General features: G+C 58.5%; 1 protein-coding gene across 1 annotated transcript in view; it reads right to left on the bottom strand.

Annotated features, from left to right (window-relative positions):
- The window catches only part of SMTN (smoothelin), a 25389-nt gene continuing 15002 nt past the window's right edge, over positions 1-10387 (bottom strand). Inside the window, exons 13-21 of the mRNA XM_005869826.2 lie at positions 9677-9829; positions 9508-9583; positions 8250-8414; positions 6821-6883; positions 6538-6604; positions 5229-5402; positions 4897-5014; positions 3383-3534; positions 1-176 (exon numbers count right to left, since the gene is read on the bottom strand). Coding sequence (XP_005869888.1) covers positions 26-176; positions 3383-3534; positions 4897-5014; positions 5229-5402; positions 6538-6604; positions 6821-6883; positions 8250-8414; positions 9508-9583; positions 9677-9829 — 1119 coding nt within the window. The 3' untranslated portion in view covers positions 1-25. The remainder of the gene's footprint in view (positions 177-3382; positions 3535-4896; positions 5015-5228; positions 5403-6537; positions 6605-6820; positions 6884-8249; positions 8415-9507; positions 9584-9676; positions 9830-10387) is intronic.

Genomic DNA, 10387 nt, shown 5'->3' with positions numbered 1-10387 from the left:
CCGGGTCAGCCGTGCGGGCGGGAGGCTAGACATTCTTGCCGCGCAGGCGCAGCTCGTGGCGCCGCAGGTGGTTGTAGAGCGACTGGACGTAGGTGAAGACGCACTTGGGGTCGGGCTTCTTGCCCATGATCATCATGTCTTCCACCTCCACCAGGGGCACGCAGTCTACCAGCATCCTGCGGGAGGGGCACAGGGCGGCGGTCAGCGCCGGCGGGGGCTCTAGGGGTGAAGCCCCTACTGTGAGGTCTTCTCACTGCCAAAGCCTGCTGGTCTTCCACTCTCCGTGTGGGTTGAAGGGAGAAGGTGGAGGGATGGGGGAGCCTTCCAAGAAGGCAGGGAGCCCCAAGCTCCACTCATCCAAGCCTGGAGGCACTTTTGCGGGAAGCGAGGCCAGGCTGGTGGAGGGGGAGGTGTGGGGTACAGGTCTCTACCCCCATCCCTGGGGAGGTCCTGACCACAGACCCCTCCCACTCCTCTCTGGAGGGCCACCCTCTGCTCACCCTGGTGGCACACGCCAGGGCCATTGCACCCTGGGGGCCTTCCCCTGGCAAATCTTTCCCTGCAGCCAGGCCTGCCCCAGTGACACTCCGAGCCCTGGCATCTGCCAGTTCTCTGGCCTGGTACCTCCTGCAGGGCTGAAGGCACACCACCCCTCCAAGCCCTGTCCTTGCCCCAGGGGACAACCCTGCTGTGAGAGATGGCCAGGGAGGAATGTGGGTTGGAGGGGGAGGGGCAGTTCTTTAACCCTTATTACCCCCCTTTGGTAGAGCAAAGGAGGCAGATGAGGGTTCCAATCAATACAGACAAGACCATCTACATCATGCTCAGGGGGCAGGACCACCCTCTGTCCATCTTCCAGAGTGTTGGCGCTCTTTACTGACAGGGAGACCGAATCACAGAGTCGTTTGTTTTAAGCCCCATTACGTGCAGGGCTAGGCCTGATGGGGCCCAGGCCCCCAGCCCAGGGTGTTGGCACCTGCCTGGAGCTCCCTCTTCCCTACAGCAGGAGCCCTCGCCCTACTCTGGGGTGAGTTGGCTGCAGCTACTAAGCAACTGACAGCCTCAAACCTCTAAGGCTGTAGTTTGCGCCCTGGTTCCTTCCCCCTTCCCTCCTCTCCCAGAGCAAGTCCCGCCTCTGCCTTTCTCCCTCCCGTCTGCCACGCCTGGCGTACAGTAAGCACTCAGTCAGGGTGGTTGCGTGAGTTTCCCTGGGCCGGGAAGGCATACGGGCAGGAAGTGCCCCTGTTCCCAAGACACCACAGGGCCAAGGTCCTGAGCTCCCCAGCATGGAGCATGGCACCCCCAAGTCCCCAGTGCCTAAAACTGGAGTCCTGGGCGGTTTCCCTGACCACCCCCCTTCTGCCTCCCCAACTGGATCCATCAAGAAGCCTGTCCTTCTACTTCTCATTAAACTTCTCCAGCTATCTAGTCCACCCCCTTCTCCCCATCCCCCGTTCAAGGATTGTTCTAGAATGCCAACCAGACCATGTACATTCCTCCTTGTCCTTCTACTTCTCATTAAACTTCTCCAGCTATCTAATTCACCCCCTTGCTCTCCATCCCCCGTTCGAGGATTGTTCTAGAATGCTAACCAGACCATGTACATCCCTCCTGTTTGGAAAACTTTGATGACTCTGGTCCTTAGGAGGAAGTTCCTCTCCCGACCATGGCCCCCACCATCCCCTCATGCCCAGATTAAACTTCCTTTCCCAGGGGTGCCATACACCTCCTTTCTTGTGTCTTCAAGGTCAAACCTGGGACCATGGCAGGGCTGAGGCCTGCGCCCAGCTCACTGCACTCCCTCCGAGAAGCAGCCTGGGAGGAAGGCGACCTTTGCTTCCGGCCAGGCTCTACTCCTGACCAGCTGTGGATGCTAGACAAAGCCCTGCCCTGTTCTGTGACTCAGTTTCCCCATCTTTATAGCAACAGAACAGTCCTTCTCAACCTCATTTGAAACCTTGGAAGCACTTAGGATGAGTGAGAAGTTCTGACTCTGTGGGTGATGTGCTGTGTGCCCCTGGGGTCAGCCTGCCCCAGAGTGGGCTTGTTTTCCCAGCTGTGGCTATCTCCCCAGGGATCCCAGCCTCCCCCCGCCCCGCCCCCCCATGTGGAACTCCTTCCCATCCCTGGTGTCTTCCCTGGAGACCTTATAAAGCCATTGTTGACACTGGGACTCACGGCTCAGGGCTCCAGCTGCCCTAGTGACAGGCCAAACACCAGGCAATTTGAGCAACAACACAGCTGAGTCACACTTTCCAGCTGGATCCTGGCCGGGTTTGGCCCCTCTCCTTCCAGGCCAGCCTGCTGGGCAGCAGCTCCCAAGCCCATATATGACCTGGGGACAGCACCAAGCTCATCCTCTCCTCACCTGCGCAGCTTCTCTGAGTCTGTGTGCACGTGTGGGCTGCCCGCCCCTCCCCCCCGCAATGGCTCCAGGCCCCGAAGGGCATCTGAGTGCACCTCTAGCTCTGTCCCTGACTCAATCCCCCTGCCCCCTCTGGGTCTCTGTCTTTTCTTTTCTTTACAAAATGGGTAGGAAAAGTGATGGGGCAAGTAAAGGGCCACTAAGGAGGGGGGCGGAGGGGTCAGGAGCTCCAGTTTCTGGCCCAGCTCTGGCCTAAGCCCCCTGGGACTCTCTGAGCCCGCCCCTCTCCCCCTTGGAGCTGGTCTGGAATGGCCAGTCCGCTCAGGATCGGAATTCTCTACTGTGGCCCTGCGCTGAGGTGACCAGAGAGGAAATGCCGCAGCTGGCGGAGGGATCCAGGACCCCAACCAGGAACATCTTCCCGTCAAACGGACCAAGGTCCTGAGCTCCCCAGCATGGAGCATGGCACCCCCAAGTCCCCAGTGCCCAAACTGGAGGCCTGGGAGGCTTCCCTGACCACCCCCCCCATTCTGCCTCCCCAACTGGATCCATCAAGAAGCCTGTTCTTCTACTTCTCATTAAGCTTCTCCAGCTATCTAGTCCACCCCCTTCTCCCCATCCCCCGTTCGAGGATTGTTCTAGAATGCCAACCAGACCATGTACATCCCTCCTCTGTTTGGAAAACTTCGATGGCTCTGGTCCTTAGGAGGAAGTTCCTCTCCGGACCATGGCCCCCACCATCCCCTCACGCCCAGATTAAACTTCCTTTCCCGGGGGTGCCATGCTCTCCATCTCTTGCACCCAGCCCGGGCCATAGGCTCACCCCGTTGTCTGGGGCTCCCTTTCCCTCCTTTAGCCTGAACGTTGTCCTTCCTATTCCAACCCCGTGTGCGCTTTTTTCAGAAAGCTGTCGCGGACCTGCAGGCTGGGCGGGGGGCCTCGGAGCAACTAGGCCTGGCCCAGAGGCCCAGCCCCGGACACCCAGCCAACACCAGCAGGGCTGAGGCCCACACTTACTCGGCGGAGGAGAAGGCCACCTCAAAGTTCTGGCGCCGGTTCTGCGGGCTGAGCTGCCCGTAATCAAAGGCCTCGGGGAAGAAGTTGTGCACCAGCGCACAGAAGGCCATGCCGTCGCTCCAACTCGAGGAGAAGTTCTGGATGTCCACGTGCTACGGGGTGGTGGGAGGAGCGGTCAAACCCCTTCTCCCCCACAGGCCTTCTACCCCCAGGATCTTGGCATTTAGAGACCAGAGAGGCCCTGCATCTTGTCCAAGGCTGCACAGCAGGTGAGCAGTGGGAACATGAGCCTCCTCCCACTTAGTCTGTCCACTCCCACGGCTGCTACTTATAGGAACAGCGCGACCAAGAGGCCCAGCACCACCCAGCGAAGGCCATGTCCCTCACTCCTTCGGAACATCTTCCCGTCAAACGGACCAAGGTCCTGAGCTCCCCAGCATGGAGCATGGCACCCCCAAGTCCCCAGTGCCCAAACTGGAGGCCTGGGAGGCTTCCCTGACCCCCCCCCCCATTCTGCCTCCCCAACTGGATCCATCAAGAAGCCTGTTCTTCTACTTCTCATTAAGCTTCTCCAGCTATCTAGTCCACCCCCTTCTCCCCATCCCCCGTTCGAGGATTGTTCTAGAATGCCAACCAGACCATGTACATCCCTCCTCTGTTTGGAAAACTTCGATGGCTCTGGTCCTTAGGAGGAAGTTCCTCTCCGGACCATGGCCCCCACCATCCCCTCACGCCCAGATTAAACTTCCTTTCCCGGGGGTGCCATGCTCTCCATCTCTTGCACCCAGCCCGGGCCATAGGCTCACCCCGTTGTCTGGGGCTCCCTTTCCCTCCTTTAGCCTGAACGTTGTCCTTCCTATTCCAACCCCGTGTGCGCTTTTTTCAGAAAGCTGTCGCGGACCTGCAGGCTGGGCCAGGTGCCTCCCCAGGGTCCCTCCTGTGCCTCCTCCATCTCAGCCCTGCTCACCCGGGTCACCAATGCCTAATTAGGCCTCCTTCTGGAGCTTCTCAGGGCCCCCCTGCTTTTACCACCCCCCTCCCAGACCTCTCTCTGTGCCCCCACGGAGCAGATTTCGGCGGGCGAGGCGAAGGCTGCACAGCAGGTGAGCAGTGGGAACATGAGCCTCCTCCCACTTAGTCTGTCCACTCCCACGGCTGCTCCTTATAGGAACAGTGCGACCAAGAGGCCCAGCTCCACCCAGCGAAGGCCATGTCCCTATCACTCCTTTTACTTATAGAAATTTTCCCAGTGCCCCCCCAGAGAGAGCAAGGAGGAGGGGACTCCAAGGGTTAGGGGCTGGCCCTGCCACTTAATCACCCATTCTGGAATCTAGGGCGCGTTTTGTGCCCTCTCCGAGCTTGTTGCCACATCTCATTAGAGAGAGGGCTTCCCATCTTCACTGCCAAGCACGGTGGCTGCGAAGGGTACAGGTCAGTGAGAAAGTTCTGCTAAGAGGCAGGTGCCCAGCTGCAGGCTGGGGATGCCGCCCGCCGCCTGGCCTCACGGGGCTCACCTCGTAGCCACGCGTCTTAGCTCGGCACCAGTCCAGCAACATCTGCTTGATGCTGTTGGCGTTGGGGACCCCAAAGCTGGTGGAGCGCTGTACCGCTGCACGGGGTCCGCCAGGGCTGCTGCAGGAGGGTGGGGGGTGGGGGAGAGGCAAGGGTAGTATAGGGAACTGGATCACAGGACTATAGGGGGACCGCTTCTGTCAGCCCCACCCACTGGGCCTCAGCTCTGCCTTTCTTGACCTCCAGGCCCCGCCCACCACCGTTTATGGCCAGCCCATCGCTGCCCACCCCCCACCCCTGTGATCACCCCTAGTCCCCGCCTTCTGCTGCTCACCCCGCAGCGCCCTCCTTTTCCAGCTTCTCAATCATGGCCTTGCGCGCCTGGGAGGCAGAGGTCTTGGGGAGGCTCTGCGCCTTCATCAGCTCTTTCTTCTTCTCCGCCTGGCGTTTCTCCAGCGCAGCCAGGGTGCTGGTTCGCGGGCTGGTCTCGTCCTCACGGTCGAAGATACTGGGGGATGGGGAGGCGACTATTAGGGTGCTCCCAAGCCTCAAACCCGACTTGCCAGGTCGCAGGCCACACCCTACACTGGAGGCCTCCTCATCACACCCATTTCACAGAGGAGTACACTGAGGTGCAAACGAACAGAAGAACAGAAAATGGGAGCCAAGTTCTTTACAACAGACTTGGCCCCCAGGGAGTTCTCTGAGAAGGCTGATTGTATTGTTAAGTTCCAGGTGAGTTCAGATTTTGGACACTATCAACTAATGATGATCGGCATAATAGTAATGGTAACAATAACAATAGTTCATGACGTCGGCCTGCAGACTGAAGGGTCCGGGGTTCTATTCCGGCAAGGGCACGTACCTAGGTTGCAGGCTCCCAGCCCTGGTTGGGGGCATGCGGGAGGCAACCAATCAATGTGTCTCTCTCACATCGGTGTTTCTCTCTCTCTCTCTCTCTCTCTCTCGCTCTCTCCCTTCCACTCTCTCTAAAAATCAATGGAAAAAATATCCTCAGATGAGGGTTAAAAAAGAATAATACCTCATGTCTATTGAGCCTGTCCTATGTGCCACTTAAATCTTTACAAGAGAAGAGAGGGACCCTTCTCATTCATACTAGTGATGAGGAAACGGAGGACCCAGTCCTCAGATGTCAGAGGGCCTGGCGGACAGCGCAGGAACTGGGGGGCCCAGGTCTCTCTGACTCAATCCCTGGACCCCTCTGGTTCCCAGCCTGAATCCTGATTCCTGTCCCTGCTTTCTATCAGCCCTGACATCTCTGTACCATAGATAGAGGGGTGTCTCCCTCCCTCACGGGTCTTCGGTATAGAGGTGCTCTGTGAAGTGGGATGTGGTCTGCCGACACTGGGAAGTGGCAGTGCCACCGGGCAGCTCAGTGTGGCAGATAGTTCAGTGCTATTGGTGCCACTCAGAGCTGTGTGACCCGGAGCACAAGTCTCTGGCCTCCCCTGTGGTGCAGATGAGGATTAGGTGAGACTACAAGGCAAGCAGAAGCGGTCTGATTCTTACTCTAGCCTTATTACCGCCCAGCACCTCAGTCTACCCCTCTGTAGAATGGGTGTGCAGTGAGGTCCCTGTGATGCTGACTTCTCTGGGGTCTGGGGGTGGGTACCTGCGCTCACCTGCCCATCTTCTTGGATGATGAGGAGGAAAAGGTCTTGGTTTGTACCACGGTGCTGCCACCACCATCTGCAAGAAAAGGGAACAAGAGCAGGGTGAGGCCCGGGTTGGACGTGAAGAGATGGGGTGGAGGTCTGGGGAGAAATGGCAGTAGCCACAGGCAGAGAAGAGAAAGTGACAACTGGACAGAGAAACACACAGACAGAAATACGAAGAGAGAGTTCGAGGAAGAGCCTGAGGAGGCGGGCGGGCAGGTAGGCACAGGGCGTCGCCAGGCGGCCTTACTCTCCGAGCGCCTCACGAAACTCGACTCCACCGTGGTGGTGCGGGCTGTCCGCGTGCCATCATCTGGAAGGGCAGGGAGAAGAGGAAGGATGTGAGAGGCACAGGGGCCAGGGAGGTGGGCGTGTCCCCGCCCTGAGCCCCGACTGGCTCCTTACTGGAGTGGACGAGCCGCTCGGTCTTGGTGACAGTGCTGACAGCTGAGCCGTCGGCTGCCCGATGGCTGTGCCGCGTGGTGGTCTCGGTGGCCACGTTGCCCCGGGCCTCCGTTGGCCTGGCCCGCGCCTCCTGCAGCCGCCGTTCCCGCTCCTTGTCCCTCTGGTCTGGGCGGGAGATGCCCCGGGCACGCCCAGAAGGGCCACCCATCACCCACACAGCACACACGCAGGGGCACACAGGGCACATAAAATGGGGTGGAGGGCAACTTGTTAGAAATACTGAAGACACGGGGTAAAGGAGTGGCTAGGGGTGAGGGAGTAGCCATAATTTGGCAGGGAGTGGAGGGCGTGTGGGATGGGGGTGATGGGCTCAAGAAGAAACAAGGGAATATGGAAGAGCTGAACTCACAGGAGGAGTATTTGGATCCAAAAATGGGAGTTCCTAGGGGACTCAGTAGCTGAGTCTGGAGGGAGTATCTAGATCTAGGGAGGAGCAGAGTCCAGGGAAGGGGAAACTGGGTGAGGGCCGTAGCTGAGTGGGCCTTCAAATGGGTCTTAACCGGGAGGAGAGGGCTAGAGGAAGACATATTTAGATCCAGGGAGGGAGAAATTGGAGGTGCCTGAGAAGCGATTTGATCCAGGGTAACAGTGGTTGGGAGAGAAGGTGGCAAAGGGGGTAACTAGGCCCAAAGAAGAAGTCGGTGGGTGGAGACAGAGGCTGAGTGGCCATCAGTGGGCCGTGGAGGAAGCAGCTAGACTCAGAGAGGGAGTCATTGAATGTCTGGAGAAGCAAATGGATCTAGAATCCGAGGGAAACAATAGCTAGGTTCGTGGAGGAAGTAGTAGCTTTGCCCAGAGAAGGGGAAGCTGGGTAGGAGTAGAGACTAAGGTGGCCATCAATGGACCTCAAGGAGAAAGGAGCAGCTGGGAGAAGGAGTATCTGGATTCAGGGAAGGTGTGGTTGACAGGACTGAGAGAAGCAACTGGATCTAAGGAGGTGTAGCTGGGAGAGAGAGTAATGTGGTCTAGGAAGGAGAAGAGAAACTGTTTGGGGACAGTAACTGGAGAGACGGGGAGGGGGAGACAAGCAGCTAGGGAGGGGAGCAGCTGGGGAAAGGAGGCCAAGGAACAGCTGGGTGTACAGAAGAAGCTGAGTAGGGCGGTTACTGAGCTGGTGTGTCCATGAATGGACTCCAGGGTGAGGGAGGATGTGAGAGGCACAGGGGCCAGGGAGGTGGGCGTGTCCCCGCCCTGAGCCCCGACTGGCTCCTTACTGGAGTGGACGAGCCGCTCGGTCTTGGTGACAGTGCTGACAGCTGAGCCGTCGGCTGCCCGATGGCTGTGCCGCGTGGTGGTCTCGGTGGCCACGTTGCCCCGGGCCTCCGTTGGCCTGGCCCGCGCCTCCTGCAGCCGCCGTTCCCGCTCCTTGTCCCTCTGGTCTGGGCGGGAGATGCCCCGGGCACGCCCAGAAGGGCCACCCATCACCCACACAGCACACACGCAGGGGCACACAGGGCACATAAAATGGGGTGGAGGGCAACTTGTTAGAAATACTGAAGACACGGGGTAAAGGAGTGGCTAGGGGTGAGGGAGTAGCCATAATTTGGCAGGGAGTGGAGGGCGTGTGGGATGGGGGTGATGGGCTCAAGAAGAAACAAGGGAATATGGAAGAGCTGAACTCACAGGAGGAGTATTTGGATCCAAAAATGGGAGTTCCTAGGGGACTCAGTAGCTGAGTCTGGAGGGAGTATCTAGATCTAGGGAGGAGCAGAGTCCAGGGAATGAGAAACTGGGTGAGGGCCGTAGCTGAGTGGGCCTTCAAATGGGTCTTAACCGGGAGGAGAGGGCTAGAGGAAGACATATTTAGATCCAGGGAGGGAGAAATTGGAGGTGCCTGAGAAGCGATTTGATCCAGGGTAACAGTGGTTGGGAGAGAAGGTGGCAAAGGGGGTAACTAGGCCCAAAGAAGAAGTCGGTGGGTGGAGACAGAGGCTGAGTGGCCATCAGTGGGCCGTGGAGGAAGCAGCTAGACTCAGAGAGGGAGTCACTGAGAGTGTCTGGAGAAGCAAATGGATCTAGAATCCGAGGGAAACAATAGCTAGGTTCGTGGAGGAAGTAGTAGCTTTGCCCAGAGAAGGGGAAGCTGGGTGGGAGTAGAAACTAAGGTGGCCATCAGTGGACCGCAAGGAGAAAGGAGCAGCTGGGAGAAGGAGTATCTGGATTCAGGGAAGGAGTGGTTGACAGGACTGAGAGAAGCAATTGGATCTAAGGAGGTGTAGCTGGGAGAGAGAGTAACGTGGTCTAGGAAGGAGAAGAGAAACTGGTTGGGGACAGTAACTGGAGAGACGGGGAGGGGGAAACAAGCAGCTAGGGAAGGGAGCAGCTGGGGAAAGGAGGCCAAGGAACAGCTGGGTGTACAGAAGAAGCTGAGTAGGGCGGTTACTGAGCTGGTGTGTCCATGAATGGACTCCAGGGTGAGGGAGCAGCTGGGGAAGGGAGCAGCTGGATCTGGTGGGGCAGCTGGCTATCTACCTCTCTTCTTTTGTCGGAGCTCACGTAGCGCCGCCCGAATGAGCTTCCGCTCCTGGAAGTCCGTCGTCTGATCCAGCTGCAGATAGAGCCCTGGTCATTGCCCACCTGGTGCCTGCTGGTCCCTGGCTGTCCCCGTCCCCCCCCCCCATCCCACCGGATCTGGCTGTACCATCTTGTCCAGGATGTCCTCATCCTCAATGGCCATCAGCTCCTCGCTGCTCAGTGGGCTCCGCCTCTCTGGTGTTTTGTCCACCTGGGTCTGCTCAGTGCCATTGGCCACTTCCACTGCAGCAGAGGGGGGCTCTGCTGGCTTTGGTTCCATCTGGGGAGGGGGGAGAGGGCATGGACGTTAAGCAGGGGACTGACTGAAACCAACATGGCCCCCATGGACATGGCGCCAGGCCCTGCGGCTGCTGGCACAACACTGGAAATAGCCACTAGCCAGCCAGACTGCCCGCCCGAGGTTGGCCATGTTGGTGTCAGGCTCAGGGAAGAGGCACTGAGAGCCTTGTTGTAGGATTTGGGCCCCCTACTGGGGATGGGGCCCGCAAACTGTGCATGTGCCCTTGACCTGAATCAAAACCAGGACCCTTCAGTCTGCAGACCGACAAAGCTCTATCCACTGAGCCAAACCAGCGAGGGCTACTGTCCCTATTTAACAGAAGGGAAAACTGAGGCTCAAGGCAGCTGAATGACTTGTCTATGAGCGCAATGCAGCATGGGACCTGAGCTAAAGCTAGCCTAATGCTTGAACCTGAGTTCTTTCTACTGGTTCATTGCCAGCCCTAGGCAGGCTGTGCTCTGTCCTGCCAGTTTCCAAGGCCTGGGAACTCCTGGGCCAGTGCCCAGGCAGCACATTCCATCCCCGGCACTTACCCCC

The sequence above is a fragment of the Myotis brandtii genome, unplaced genomic scaffold (genome assembly GCF_000412655.1).
Source record: "Myotis brandtii unplaced genomic scaffold, ASM41265v1 scaffold303, whole genome shotgun sequence".
Taxonomy (NCBI): domain Eukaryota; kingdom Metazoa; phylum Chordata; class Mammalia; order Chiroptera; family Vespertilionidae; genus Myotis; species Myotis brandtii.
Note: the sequence above shows the minus strand (reverse complement) of the source record. Positions and strands in the feature narration are given on the sequence as shown.